At 42.7% G+C, this 15,000-nt stretch overlaps 4 protein-coding genes across 8 annotated transcripts in view; 2 read left to right on the forward strand and 2 right to left on the reverse strand.

The window, feature by feature from the left end:
- Positions 1–272, reverse strand: part of LOC132974743 (serine/threonine-protein kinase N2-like) — a 16,914-nt gene extending 16,642 nt beyond the window's left edge. For both annotated transcript variants that reach the window (XM_061039009.1, XM_061039006.1), the window contains exon 1: positions 1–272. This exon is cut by the window's left edge and continues 269 nt beyond it. The gene's annotated coding sequence lies outside the window, so the exon portion shown is untranslated.
- Positions 273–3,332: 3,060 nt separating this feature from the next.
- Positions 3,333–9,794, forward strand: seta (SET nuclear proto-oncogene a). The gene is made up of 8 exons (XM_061039028.1): positions 3,333–3,572; positions 6,104–6,161; positions 6,972–7,114; positions 7,242–7,345; positions 7,431–7,544; positions 7,739–7,909; positions 8,857–8,988; positions 9,083–9,794. Exons 1-8 carry the CDS (start codon positions 3,500–3,502, stop codon positions 9,104–9,106), a joined length of 819 nt encoding a protein of 272 aa, XP_060895011.1. The 5' UTR covers positions 3,333–3,499; the 3' UTR covers positions 9,107–9,794.
- si:ch211-51h9.7 (uncharacterized protein LOC558400 homolog) lies at positions 9,661–12,526 on the reverse strand. 2 transcript variants are annotated; one of them, XM_061039035.1, is made up of 3 exons: positions 11,896–12,526; positions 10,824–11,006; positions 9,661–9,980 (listed from the first exon to the last, which is right to left on the reverse strand). In XM_061039035.1, the coding sequence occupies exons 1-2, from the start codon at positions 12,383–12,385 to the stop codon at positions 10,852–10,854; spliced, it is 645 nt and encodes a 214-aa protein (XP_060895018.1). In that variant the 5' UTR covers positions 12,386–12,526; the 3' UTR covers positions 9,661–9,980; positions 10,824–10,851. The 2 variants fall into 2 exon arrangements, with proteins under 2 accessions (XP_060895018.1, XP_060895017.1); XM_061039034.1 differs by lacking the exon at positions 9,661–9,980 and having other exon boundaries at positions 10,799–11,006; positions 11,896–12,525.
- Positions 12,527–12,904: 378 nt separating this feature from the next.
- Positions 12,905–15,000, forward strand: part of LOC132974744 (outer dense fiber protein 2-like) — a 12,946-nt gene continuing 10,850 nt past the window's right edge. Inside the window, exons 1-4 of one of the 3 annotated variants that reach the window (XM_061039010.1) lie at positions 12,905–13,572; positions 13,750–13,853; positions 13,957–14,049; positions 14,242–14,393. In XM_061039010.1, the coding sequence (XP_060894993.1) occupies positions 13,755–13,853; positions 13,957–14,049; positions 14,242–14,393 (344 nt within the window). In that variant the 5' untranslated portion in view covers positions 12,905–13,572; positions 13,750–13,754. The remainder of the gene's footprint in view (positions 13,573–13,749; positions 13,854–13,956; positions 14,050–14,241; positions 14,394–15,000) is intronic. The other 2 variants (XM_061039011.1, XM_061039012.1) reach the window with 2 other exon arrangements.

Consider the following 15,000-nt stretch of genomic DNA (forward strand, 5'->3'; position numbering starts at 1 on the left):
ACTTCCTCCGCTCTGTAACCAAATCCTTCTCTCTCTCTCTCCCTCTCTCTCTGCTTCTGTTTGTGTCTCTTTCAGAAGGTTTTCTCTCTGCAGAGTTCCTCTCCGCTGCCAGCTCTGCTGCTGCTGCTGCTGCTGCTGCTGCTGCCGCTCGTCCTACAGAGCTGATTGCCTCCTCTGGGCTCGTTATTGGCCGCTGCATGACCACATGTTCCTGTGTGTCACCAACCAAAAGGCAAACACACAGCTGCTGCTGCTCTCTTTGGGACACGCTGAAGACCTGCCTCCAGCATTGGAGGAGATTTATTCAACCTGCCCTGACGAGAAGGGGGTGAGAGAGACATTAAAAGCATTACAGAGAGCAGTCAACAATCCTGAAAGGGGGAGTGGGAAATGAAGGAGCAGCTGGTGTGAACGTGATCCTGAGAAAAGAGCCAGGTTAACTGACATATTATCTTGTGCGCTTACTCGTTCATTTAACCTTTATTTATAGTCCAGAGATCATTGAGGACTCTCATTTACGATGACAAGGAGTCATTATTCAAAAACAGAAAAACAAAGCATTAAAAGAACCAGAAGACAGACGGACACAAGGTCACTAATAACAACAAACAGAAGCGAAGACAATTCAAAGGAATAAATAAATACAAGAGTGTAAGAAAAAGCCTAAGCAGCATAACATGCTCAATAAAAAGAAAACAAATACAATAAATAAAACACACACTTCTTAGAGGTTTAAGATCAGGTTTCTAAAATGTCCTAAAGGTAAAGGTACATCAAGGAGCCGTTATCTTGTATAAACTAAGGTTGTCAAAATGAATTGAATTCTTAATGATATGGTTTAAGATGATACAATCGCCAATAATTTAATAAACAATAATACTGAAAAGTACGGAAGCCCAAAGAGGACATGGTTCAATATATTTCATTTCCTCAGTTGTCCCGCGAGTTAATTTCAGTTGTTTTCTCCAGATCTCGCCTTATTTATCTTGTAAAAGGAAGCTGGTTTTCTCAAGATCTCATCTTATTTTTCTTGTTAAATTGGGAAAAAACGTGTTTTCTCGTGATAACTAGATCATTTTCTTTCATTCTACAAAACAAAACAATGGTCAGGTTATACACCAGACAAACGCAAGAAAAGTATCTCGTTATTACGAGGAAATCCAGCTTTGTTGTCCCCAAGATGTTTGGAAAAATTAGTCGAGATCTCGAGAAGACAACTGAAAATTAACTTGTTAAAACTGAGTAAATAAAATATATTGAAACATGTCCGCTTAGGGCTTCCGTAGAAAAGTACAGAAGCTTTATAAAGACTTCAAATCTTCAAGTTGCTGCGTTAACAGAAACGTTGATAATGCAGAGGCGGAGGTTTAAGCCCTTTTTATTGGTGTCAGATGATTTATAACATAATGAAGATGAAGACGGGTTGAAGGGGGCCCCCTTGTAGGTTTCTGCCCAGGGCCCCAACAGACTCTAGAAGCAGCACTGTGGGAATGTATTTAAGCAATTTAGACAGTTTACAGGAGTTTGTTTGCCTTTTTGATATTACAAAATCCAATAATAACCCAATAATCAATAACTAGGAGCTGTAAAGTCATTGTTATGGTATCGAAACAAGTATTGGTATCATTTGATTTTGACTCAAATCGTTTGGTATCTTGACAACCTTCATTTATAGTGTGGTTGTTGATGTTGTCTTGTTAAAGTTAAAGATGGTGGGTTATAACATTAGTTACATACATGAAAGGAAAAACTTAAATGAGTCATCTCACCGTTATAATTTGCCAATAACAGGCCCGCTTGCCTCCATAAATAATGAAATATACAGATATAATGTGGACATAGCTGTTTATAGGCACACTAAATGTGCAGGCAAGTTATTTGTTTTAATCTACACTGTTATGTCCTCTTTATTCGAGCTGTTCGTGTCCAAAACGAACAATTATCTCGGTCGTAACAAACTGTAACTAACAGGCTAATTAGCTCTGAGCACCAGAAAGAAGCTCCTAACTGACGTTCAGCATCTTTTCCAAGTGCGCAAGTGCGAGTCGGTCCAACTGAACAAGCTTTGCCCTGGCCCTGAAAAAACGTATTTTATGGCTTTTATTTAATTTTAAATAACGTCCAATGAACAATTAAGTGCTACTTTGAGGTTTGATTTATGTTGGAGGTCATTTTTATATGAAAATACGGATTAAAATCATCAAATTAAAGCCGAGTTGTGAGACCTATTTTGAGAGGCGGAGCTGGCGCCACTTCTCCCCTCGCCGAGGGGGAAGTTCGGTTCTCTTCGGTGATTCGGATCATTCGACTCCGTTCATCAATGGAGAACCGACTCTTTCGGTTCTTCATATAGAACCACTTCTGGATCGTGTAGTTCTGTCGACTTTAGCCAAGTTTGTGCAGCTTTATCACTTAAATTATTAATACACTAAGCCGTATAAATACCAGAATGCCATAATGCTTCTGTATGTCTGGTATAAAAATGTTAAATAAATACATTATACTTGCATTAATGTGTAAATGTCATAGTGTAGTGGTGCCTCATGAAGTGGGTCATATAACTATTTATTTGTTTGTATACTAATTCAGTCACTGTACAAAAATTGTTAATTATTCCTACTTATTTATAGCCACTGACTCTCTCTCAATCTAGAACCTTTTATTGTATGTACATAACTTTGAATTAGGGATGGGAAATATATCGATATATTTTCAAACAAGGTATAGGGTCAGACAATATCATTAATATCGATATAGTTTATGTTGCATTAAAATAACGTTACAGAGGTGCCAGGTCACCTTTTTCTCATCTCACTGATGATGACTGACTGTCTGTCCCTCTTAACCCTGCTCCTCCTCTCTCTCTCTTTTATTGTATTTAAGGAACATTTTTATTTTATAATATTACTTTTTAAATTCACAAACAGGTAGTTTATTTTCCATGTGTTTTCACTGTTAATAAAATACATATCGATATATATCGAGTATCGCCATTCAGCTAAACAATATCAAGATGAGTTTTGGTCCATATCTCCCAGCCCTACTTTGAAAAAAAAAAATATATATATATAAAATAGCCTTATCTATCTATCTAATAGCCTAATTAACAGAGTTAAATAAATATCTATCACAAGTGTTTCTGGATTGTGTTTAAAATAAAGTATAGGATCTTTACTTGTATTGTGCCTTTAAATTATTTATTTTATTAAAGAGGAAAATCACAAGTTGCTCTCGGGCGGGATTCGGCTCCCTTCGTAAACTTAAAGGATCCGGTTCTTGGAGCCGAGTCGTTCCGAGTCGTTCCGAGTCGACGCGTCACTACTCGCCGTGACTTCCTCGCGCTCGTCGGCAGCTACATTGTGTGGACAGCAGCACGTTGTTGGCTTTCTGCACGCTGAACTTTACGCCGAATTAACGTTCTCCTGCTCAGGGAGAAACCAGATTCAAAGCTACCAGATATTTTCTCAGACGTCTGTAAGTTACCCCCGCTTGCGAAAACATGTCGGCCTCGGCGGCAAAAGTGAGTAAAAAGGAGCTGAATTCGAACCATGACGGAGCGGACGAAACCTCCGGTAAGGGGAATGGCGGCCTCCTGTTCACCGCCATTTTCACTCTCTTCTCTAACATCATTTGCATTGCCACTGGCTGCTATATTGTTATTTTTTATTTTACGTACTGCTTTGATTTTGTTCAACGCCTCTGTACCTTCTTTGTGGGTGACCGTAATGTTTCATACATTTCCAAAACAGCAGCTAGCTCGAAGGCTAACGCGTTTATTAGCATGCCTGTTGTTCAGACCGGTGTTATGTCGAGATGTGCTGCCGTGCTGAAAAACGCCACCATACCGCGAAATCCATCTGTATCCGCTATTAAATAATAATACCAGATCAAAATAACTTGATATTCATTCACTACTCACTCCATGTTTATGAGAGTGTAGGGAGCAAGTTTTGGTTCTCTACTATTTAAAATATCAGGGGAAACATTTCTAGATGCACAAAAATCACAATTCTCCTATAAAATAATACTCAAAACACTAGATCACCTTCAAATACTCTACTCGCTGCGTTTACATCTTAAGACAACTGCGAGCAGGCTGAGATACTCCACAGTAAAAACATTTTATTTAATATTTCAGAGGAAGCACACGCCGAGACACGGAAAGGCATGGTAGCAGTATTCGACGTAACACCGGCGCTACGAGGCCATGTTAGCTAGCTGAGTTAGCATCCTCAGCGTGGTCAGTTATGTCGTTGACTTTTAAGTGAGAGGTCGTGTGCAACACTGGAGGCTCATTGTTCCGCCTGCTGCTGTCAAATCTCACCTAATAATCCAATCTGTACTCACAGTGCAGTTATTGTGTTGAAATATAATGAAAGTTAGTTGTTTTTTATTGGTTTAGCATTAGCGGCTAGCCCGCTACTGTTGTTGTTGTAATGTTACCTAACGCTAGCTGACGACGTTTGTGTGTCGTTTCTGCTCAAAATGTAATAAATTCAACCTGCCTCTCTGTCTGCACGGCTTCACAACTGTTTTAGATAAACACCTGTGTAGTTGAGTGATGTTAGTGGGTAACAGTTTGGTAGTGTTTGTGGGCTCGGTGTGTCACGGTAACGCGGCTGCGTGTGTTCAGTCCCACATTTAAACCACGCGGCCTGTCGGTAACAACCGGCCTGAGCCGCGAGAGCTGCAGCTATTGGCCGCTCATTTTACGTTAACCCGGGATAAGTCTTTCAGTTTCCTGACACACAGAATGACAAATATCTTTACAAATTACATGAAAACAATGTTCAAGCTGAAAGAAGCGCTAAAAAAAAATCAAAACATCCCCCATTTAGTGGTTTTAGGATTACGTTAATGCTTAATGGATCAATCTTTAAGATATGTAGTGGATTAAATGATAAAGGTATCTTACTATCTGATCATTAAGGAAACATGTTGAAGTGCTGGCTTCTCTGACAACAATGCAGCAGCCAGTATGTCCTCCTTCTAACTTTAGATTCTGCTCCTTAATGCTCTGGATTTGTTTGGACCAGAGAAGGTAGGCGCTTTTAAGACACCCCACACACACACACACACACACACACACACGGCCGTTTTGGACGCCCCTCGGTTTGTCAGAGATGAGAGCAGTTATCAGGTCAACAGGTGTTGCAGCGATGGAAGCGGGCAAGAGAAGTGGTTCAGATAGAAGTGATTGTACCCGACCTAAAAAGCCTCTGCATGTTTCTAATAAGCTCCACGAGCAGAAACGTGCTCAAACTAGGATCAATATTGGAGATGCTTTTGAAAAATATATATATAGAACAATAACTTCTGACAGGGAGAATGGCGTCTCTTATATCCACCGAGCGCCATGCTTACCTGTTTTCAGCACTGTGTAACTTTGGCAGCGGGGTCGAGGTCTCCTTGTGAGAAGTGCGTACGTCTTTACAGCGAGAGTTCACACAGCAGCCTTCAGCTACAAAGCTGCCAGTTAGCCCGTCTCTGTACTGTTTGATACGGCGGCTGAGAGGACGCATGAAGACAAAGAGAGAGAGAGCAAGGGCGGGGGTCAGAGAAAGTGGAGGTCAAGTCTCCTGCTGGATCTGATTGGCTGCTTCGGCCAAAAGTGTCTTTTGACGATTGCTGCGTCTTGAGCTGAAAAGTGTAACATTTTCTAACATTTATGCTGCAGCAGCTGAAAAGAGCGCTAGGCATGTGCGCTGTACCAGAGGAAAACAATGGTACTGCTGATGACTCTTTTCTCACGACTCGTCCTGTGTGATCAGTAAACTCCGTTATTGATATATGGTATATGATCGATGGCAGCGAAAGGTACCCAAGCGTAAGAAGCGCTTCATCCATTGCAGGAGATGGTTACATAGGAGAGGAATAAATTCAATCCAGTGTTTGACGATTGAAATAAGAAATTTCACGATATGTTGCGCATGGAACTTGTATTTTTGTTGTCATGGTATTGAAACAGGTATCAATATCGTTTGATTACAATATCATATCAAAGGTTAAATTCTCGTATCATAACAATGATGATGATGTGCTTAACTTCTGTTGGAAATGTTCTACATTTTTATTAAAACTCTTTTCTCTCTTTCTTTTGCAGAGAAAGAGCAGCAAGAAGCTATTGAACACATCGACGAAGTCCAAAACGAAATTGACAGGTAATAAATTAAAACTTTTTCCTTGTTAGGGCTGAGATGTTCTTTCTTGGGGGAAATCAGAAGCTGTAATCTGTTTATGATGAAAAACAGTTCATGTTGGATGTTTAACGTTCCTGTGCACGTCAATGAAATGGCGTTTTTCCCTGGTTGCTGTGGCAACGTCAGACAATAGGGCTGTCAGTTTTTCATACTCAACTTTTTATCACACGTTAAGGTTTTAAGACATTCAGGAACCATCACCGCCACACTCACACAACAGTCACATACCTTATTTCTACCGCAGCGATCATGAGCCAAACAAGACAAACATCCTGTTGACGATCAGAGAGGACCAACATATTTATTTTATATTAGTCCCCAAAAACACAAGTCTATCACCGTTCAGATCGCACAGATGTTCCTGGTACACACAATCTTTGCGAGCCTGCTTGGAGAGTTGCTGATTTGAAGTGACCTTGTGTCTCTTAAACAAAGCGGACGGCTGCTGTCTGCAGAGAGACGAGTCTTCTTTATTTAAGTCTACATCTCCTAAATCCTGCCCCTGTTTTTTTTTTACTCCACAAGATTACTTTCTTTGTTTTCTGAGGTTGAGTGCATGCAATGGTCACGTAATGCTGAGAGCGCCCTCTGCTGGATCAAACAGCAAACTACTTCAGAAAGACTGATGGGCTGTATTTTTAAATCAAACGGCTTGTTACAGTTTGAATGTGAACTTTCTCCCCCCCCCCCCCCCCCCAAAAAAACAACTGTCCTACAATCGATTAGTGTGTTGCTAGCTTCATTCATCGTCTTTTTTTCTCCACGTTTTAGGTTGAACGAGCAAGCCAGCGAGGAGATCCTCAAAGTAGAACAGAAATACAACAAACTCCGTCAGCCATTCTTTCAGAAGAGGTCAGAACTGATCGCCAAAATCCCCAACTTCTGGGTCACCACGTTTGTCAACCATCCACAGGGTAAGCAAAAAATAAAATAAAGCATGCATCCCCATCGTCTGTTTTAAAGAAACAGCTGTGTAACGACTCGGTGTGGTTACGAGGAGACTTGAAGTGTGTGTGTCTGTTTGATCTGTTTCCGGCGCAGTATCTGCTCTACTGGGAGAGGAAGATGAAGAAGCGCTTCATTACCTGAGCCGAGTGGAGGTGACAGAGTTTGAAGACATCAAGTCAGGCTACAGAATAGATTTTGTAAGTATCGTAATGTTTTTTACACAGAGACAAACTGAGCTGCTAAGTTTCTCGTTTTTTAACCCGGCTTCGTTTTGTCTTCCAGTTTTTTGATGAAAATCCGTACTTCGAAAACAAACTGCTTTCCAAAGAGTTCCATTTGAACGAGAGCGGAGACCCATCTTCAAAGTCGACGGAAATCAAATGGAAATCAGGAAAGGTGTGTGCATCTCTCTGCGTTGTTTGTCGTCAGAATATTAAACTGTTATGTCTGCAGCAGATTTGAACGGTTCCTCTTTGTTCCTTATGTTTCCTGAGCTAGCTTCGACTTCTGAAGCGCCACTCAGCGTAACTTTCAGAGTGTAAATATTCAACCTTTGAGACGTTGTCTTTTTTCCTTGGTGTTTTTTGAAGGACCTGACCAAGCGCTCCAGCCAGACACAGAACAAAGCAGGAAGAAAGAGGCAACACGAAGAGCCAGAGAGCTTCTTCACTTGGTTCACCGATCACGCCGACGCCGGCGCTGATGAGCTCGGGGAGGTCATCAAGGACGACATCTGGCCAAACCCGCTGCAGTACTACCTGGTACGTTAACCACACGGTGAACTTCTTACAGTTCAGTCTGAATATCTTCAGAGAGAGACTGTGCAAGCTGAGACCGTTTAAAGTCCCCACCGGGTTTTTTTTTTTATCGGTGATGTGGATAATCAGATAACCAATATGTCAGTATCGGACCCGATTTAAGATCGGATCAGTCCCATCTGTATTTGTAAGCTTTATGTTATTTTAAAGATCGATGGTATGAAAAAGTACCAAAGCTTGGGAAAAAACTGTCTTGTATCTTCAACCAACAGTTGCTGCAAGGAAGTAAATTGCAAAAATGGGTTGGAGAAAAAAAATTCTAAATTTTTTTTAAAGCTTGCCTGTAATTGCCTTAAAACTCCCCCGCTGGACTGCGCTCACACCGCTCCAGGACTAACCGGGCCTGAGCACGGTGACCTCTTGTACATAATGTGGTAATAAAACACATGCATAGCTTTATGTGATCATGAAGCGCGCTTAGTTTACAAGACAATTTTAAAAAAAAGGGACATTCAAGTCTGCGTCCGCACATCGGAGAACAACACAGAGAACATGACGGCTACTTTACTGACTTTGTGGATTATTTTGAGTCATGTTAGTCGATACAGACACAACACTCTGGGATTTCCAAAAGATTATACTTCATGTCGACGGTGTGAACGTGTGATTGTGCTCGTGCATGAACTGTTGCGTGCTGAAGGACTCCTCTTACAAGTGTGCCAGGACAAAGGAAGTGTACGGAGCACTCTCACTAGTCAAACGAGCCGGACGTGTGAGTGCGCCCTTTAAAACAAAACATTGCCCGATGTTGGCTGCTCACGACTCCTTTTCTATCCATATTTTAAAAATCTGGTCTCGTGACATCCTTAGCTATACGAACGTAGCTATACAAAAAACGTATTTCTATTGTGTGTGTGAATGTTAAAACGTCCTGCGACTCTTCTCTCCAGGTTCCCGACATGGACGACGAAGAGGGCGAAGGTGAGGACGACGAAGAGGACGAGGAGGGTCTGGAGGACATCGATGAGGAGGGAGATGAAGATGGAGAGGAAGACGACGACGACGAGGGAGAAGATGGCGAGGTAAATAAATGTTGAAAATGAAGTGTGTGTTGTGAAGAGCATTTTTAATTTTGAACCGTCGCTGACTGCTGGATTTTATTTTTTTTTTATTCAGGACGACGAAGGAGAAGACGACTAATAAATCACTTCATCTGCCCAGACCCTCAACCTTCTATTTCCTGTTTGGTTTTTCCACTCACGTTCGGGAGCAAAGGTTTTAATTTTTTTTTTTTTTTCTTTTAAATCCGTGAGCTTCGTTTTCCATTCTGAGGCCTCTTCACCTGTTGGTGCCATGTTACGTTCTCCTTTGACACATCTTAGGCCAATGGCACTTTGCCCTGAATTGTGAGTACCATCCCCTGAGTCATCTCAAAAACAATAATAATAATAAAAAAATGTATAAAAAAAATAGTCAGCACGGCATCCTGAGTAGAATTTGAAGACGATTCACACAGAACTCCTCCAGTTAGAGGTTGTGTGGTAAATTGACTAAGCCATGGTGTAGTGACCCAGCGCTAGTTTACCTCTCAAAATTTATTTTCCACCCGTATCATTTTGTTTTCTTTCAGTTGGGGTGTTGAAAAAAACTGTTATTTTTCCCCCTTATGTGGTTAACGAGTACCAGCTCATTCCTTTTGACTTGTAATGTTTAGGGGGAGGGGGGGTGGGGTAAGCTCGGGAGGGGCAGGAGTCTGTTGGTTATTGGGGAGAGTGGTTATTTTGACACCATTTCTATGGGACTTTTTTTTTTTTCATTGTATTGTTTTACAGATATCCATGAGATTTGAAATGACATTTTTAATAAAGAACAAAATGGAAAAAAAAAACTACAAGCTTGCACATTTTGACCCTCAACGCTTCATGGGTATAAAAAAAAAAACCTGTTATCTCTGAATTTAACCCTAAATTTCACCAGATGTGTGTTCGGTCCGTCACAGCAGCAGAGCTGATGTGTTTTCACTTTATTCAGTGTTCTTCCTCTGGCTCCGCTGCGTCTCAGCTCCGTCAGTCCTCTGCAGCAGATACACAAGACTTCTATTTCTGCAGGATGTCAGAGAACGGAGCATCAGTTTACCACAGAGCAGATCAGGAAGTCAGACACCGAAACATTAAAACATCTGGATTATTTTCAGAATAAAACACTCAGTCTTGACGGCTCAGATCAATGACCGTATGTGTGTTTGTTGTTGTGTTTGTAATAGTTTTATACGGTTTAATTTCACATATATATCCTATAATCTCGCGCGGTTTCAAGTGTAAACTATAATTATTGTGGGAATTTCTTTGTCTCTGCACTCCAGCTGCACTGAGAACGCAGCCTGTGGGTGTTGACGGAGGCTGCAGGGGTGCACACGTATCCTGTGGACGGTCTTGGTTACTCTTCTGGCCTGTGCCCTCAGACGGCGCCAACAACCTCCGTTTCAGAGCGCTCCTCACCAGCGCTCATTGATTCTAGGTTACAGAAGTTAAACTGGTTTCCCTCGTTAACGTCTGTTGGATGTGATTTTAGAAATTTGCTTTGATTAAAGGAAATATCGCCATGAAGACGATATAAAGGAGTCGTGTCCTGACATCAGGAGACGAGTGTCTCCTCCGCCATCGTTGTTGACAAAGCTGATATAAGAAGTACCGCCCCTTCTTGATTATGATTGGCCAATGAGGGAAAAGTGACATTGACGAGCGTAGCTACAAAAAGCCGTCTGAGGACACCCTGCCCTTTATCAAACTTTCCTTTCCTACTGAAGGGGGAAAGAATGTGTTTTAAATTTGCTTTGTTACAATAATAAAACTCTTCCACACGTGGAGTTTGTGCATAGAAATGTATTTAAAAAAGATAAAGGTAGCAGCAAAGGCACCTGGGTAATCGTACAATCAAACAGTCGGTCAGCTCATGAAGGATTTTGGAGTCACGAGCAGACTGGAAGCAAAGTCTTCACTCAACAGACGATGGGTGATTAAAGCCAGGAAGGTTTCCTCAGACTCCTCAAACGTGGTCGTGGTGATCGTGTCCGGCCAGGTACTCGGCTGGAAACCCCAACCTGAAAAAAAATCACTGTTTTAGGATGGTTAAAAAAAAGGAAGCCATGCTACGTTTCAAAATAAATACAGATGAGTCAAGAAATCTGAAAGAGAATGAAGGAATAATAAAAACAAATGTCTAGAATTCATAAATCAGATGCTTTTATCCAAAATGATGAACATCAGAGAGTGAGAACAACTGAAGAGAGGAGGAAAGAACTTCAGGAAGTGCAGACGGACACCTGTAAGTCTGATCAGACACAGGTGCTGACAGGAAGTGACCAGAGACAGAGCACAGGTGCTGACAGGAAGTGACCAGAGACAGAGCACAGGTGCTGACAGGAAGTGACCAGAGGGAGAGCGCAGGTGCTGACAGGAAGTGACCAGAGGGAGAGCGCAGGTGCTGACAGGAAGTGACCAGAGGCAGAGCACAGGTGCTGACAGGAAGTGACCAGAGACAGCACAGGTGCTGACAGGAAGTGACCAGAGGCAGAGCACAGGTGCTGACAGGAAGTGACCAGAGACAGAGCGCAGGTGCTGACAGGAAGTGACCAGAGGCAGAGCACAGGTGCTGACAGGAAGTGACCAGAGCACAGGTGCTGACAGGAAGTAATAACTGTCACTTTGAGATAAAAGTCAAATTATCGATTTTTTTGGGACTTCATGGGCTCCGTAACAATGTAAATACAATTTCGAGAATAAAATCTAAATTTCACATAATTGTATTTCTACTTAAATTTTGGACAATTTTCCTCTTTTTCCCCCTAGACATTTTGACTTTTATTTTTCAACATTTTAACTTTTTCTTCTTTAAGAGAATAGTGAAAAAAAATTTCCTCATGTCCGGCCTTCATCATTTCTGCTTTCAGTGATAAATAAGTTATTTTTGACATCGTGTTTTGTACCCACCTAAGTGAGTTTTACACCGTGGGCAGGTGGACACGGTCCACGAGAAGCCCGGGAACCACGAGAAGTGTTTCTCTGCAGGCCAGTGATGAGTCACGTCCGCTTTCCTGAACGTCATCACCTCAAACTGGAGTCCGTGGGGGTTCTGGAACATCTGGGTGTGGACCCCCCGACCCCCTGGGTGTGGACCCCCCGACCCCCTGGGCAGCGTGTGGTTCCTGCTGGAGAGCGCGAGCCGGCTGGGGACGAAGTGGATGTCGGTCCCGCGCGACAGTTCGTGTCCGCACGTCCTGCACAGCAACACGGCCTCGGTGCTGCTGGTTCCCCGGTCCTCATTATCCTCATGGTCCTCACAGGCCTCAGCAGCGGGTTTAAAGAGGAGCAGAATAATCATAAAGTGCATCATTAAAGTCTCCAGATGGTTTATAACACGTGGTATGCTAATGCTAATGCTAATCACAAATAAGCTGGAGGGGCTGCAGCTAGGAAACATCGATTATATTCTTCTTTAAGTTCTTGATTGATTCTTTAAGTTTATCAATCGAATGAGCATATTAACAACCATCTAAGTATATAAACCCCCCATGATACAATTAGTCAGTTAATGCTAAATTATATGATGATTCAGGCTAACTGACGCTGCGTTCAGGTTCACTTTTGGGTGCTCGGAATTACATTTTGAAATTCGAACTTTCGATTTACGTGTTAACGATTATAATGTTATAATGAGCTAAATGGGCGCGTTTCAAATGTGTGATTGTGATACTTTAGTTGTCCAGTAACTGTCGACTATCTTATACCATAGCATATGATCCTGCTGTGAGTAATAGTCAAATCGTGAATTAATGAAAGCTATTCAGCGACATCAAGGCCATTTATACCGTTCTACGTATTTGCATAATAACATCTCTACTCTGTCAGTTTGCTAATAGGTGACCGACATTCACTACAACTTTCTACGGTCTCATTCCGGCCGAAGGAAGGCTTCGTGGGATTTATTGTAGTGTGAAGCTAATTTATCCGATTATATAGACAACACCTGAATGCAGCATGTCCGGAAATGCAATGGGGGAGAAACCGGATATGGAGTCTTCTCGAATATTTACCTTACAGTCTATGATATTTACCGATCAAACTTCGTAAAAGACAAAAAAATAACGACGTAACATCCGTTAAATCTCTGTTCAGTTGTATTTTCATATATTAAACATCATTTAATTAATCGAGTAGTCCGTTTAAACCGTTTAACCCGTAGACTAAATCAACAGCCGTTACTTGAATGGTTACCACGGGCAACGCTTGTTGGAAACTCCTCGACCAATCAAAGAGCGGGATATTGAAGACGAACCAATCAGTGGACTCGTTTGGAAAATCCAAACAGCCGGCTGCTCCAGAGACAAAAGTCGAGATTTGTTTTGGTGAGAAGAAGATTCAGAAGGTCTGAGGTCTGACCCGGTCTGAGCTGACCCTGTTGGTGGTCTGAGGTCTGAGCTGACCCTGTTGGTGGTCTGAGGTCTGAGCTGACCCTGTTGGTGGTCTGAGGTCTGAGCTGACCCTGTTGGTGGTCTGAGCTGACCCTGTTGGTGGTCTGAGGTCTGAGCTGACCCTGTTGGTGGTCTGTGGTCTGAGCTGACCCTGTTGGCGGTCTGAGGTCTGAGCTGACCCTGTTGGCGGTCTGAGGTCTGAGCTGACCCTGTTGGTGGTCTGAGCTGACCCTGTTGGCGGTCTGAGGTCTGAGCTGACCCTGTTGGTGGTCTGAGCTGACCCTGTTGGCGGTCTGAGGTCTGAGCTGACCCTGTTGGCGGTCTGAGCTGACCCTGTTGGCGGTCTGAGGTCTGACCCTGTTGGCGGTCTGAGTGGGGATGAAGACCCGGGAGTCACCGCCGCCGGTCCACGTCCACGTACCAGAGACCACACCAGTCCATGTCCACATGAGGAGGAGTCCCAGCAGAACCCCACAGGTTAGTACTGGGAGTACTGGGAGTACTGGGAGACGTTACTCCTCTCTCTCTGAGTTATGATTCAGAAGTTCTGTTTCCTGTGTGACATGTTTTTACTCTGCAGAGGACTAAAGACGCTCAGGTGAAGGGAGAGGAAGGGAGGTCAAAGGTCAAGACGCCGTGGATTCCTCCAGGAAGACTCTCCTGCAGAAGAGAAGTGAGCTCAGAATAAACTTTAATAAATCTGAATGAAGAGCTGATACTTTTTCAATACCACGTGATTCAAAATGATATGGAAGAGTTTTTTATTAATTCAGAATCAGTTTATTTTAAAGTCTTGTTTTTAAATTTCAGGTGATTTTTTTTTCAGTGTGTTCTCTTAATCTGTTTTTTTTTGTCTTCTCCTCAGATAAGCAGAGTTCAGCATCAATCAGAGAGAGGAGCCAGACATCAGCGTGATGCAGAGGAGGAGGAGGAGGAGGAGGAGGAAGAGTTGGCTGCAGTTTCCAAAAATCTCAGCGCCCTACTCCGAGAGCAAGAAAGCCTTCGCCGTTCAAATAAGTGAGAGCCTCTGAAGCTTCATGTGTGAACACAAACATCTGAATGTTTCTCTCTTCAGCCTCCTCGTGTTCATTCTGCAGAAAGTCAGAGTGAGATGATGTGAGAACGTTCTTTTAGGGGACTCTGCATCTGTGCAAATGTAAACTGTGAGACATCCAGACAAGGGGTGGGCAACTGGCGGCCCGGGGGCCACATGCGGCCCCCATCAACCCTCAACGTGGCCCTCAGGTCAATTTTTACACATCAACTAATTGGAAACATGAAGAAAACAAAAAGACAAAATCTGCCATAAAATCATGAAAACCAGAAATGTCCATGATAACATCTGATCTCTGGTACATGTTGAGTTCAATTTGAGACATCATCGACTGTAATCGTTTTGTATTCTACAGTTTGGCCCTCTGGCAGTGAGAGTTAAATGAATGTGGCCCTTGCTGTGACCAAAGTTGCCCGTCCCTGATCCAGACCAACATCTTACTTTACTCTCTGTCGTCATCATCCTCAAAGTTTAAAACGTCTCCTCGCCATTTTTCACTGACATAGTACACCGTGGAGGGTGAGAGATCCACCAGTCAAAAACACAGACGTGTAAACAGTCTCCTCACGG

Source organism: Labrus mixtus, chromosome 5 (assembly GCF_963584025.1).
Source record: "Labrus mixtus chromosome 5, fLabMix1.1, whole genome shotgun sequence".
In the NCBI taxonomy this organism is placed as follows: domain Eukaryota; kingdom Metazoa; phylum Chordata; class Actinopteri; order Labriformes; family Labridae; genus Labrus; species Labrus mixtus.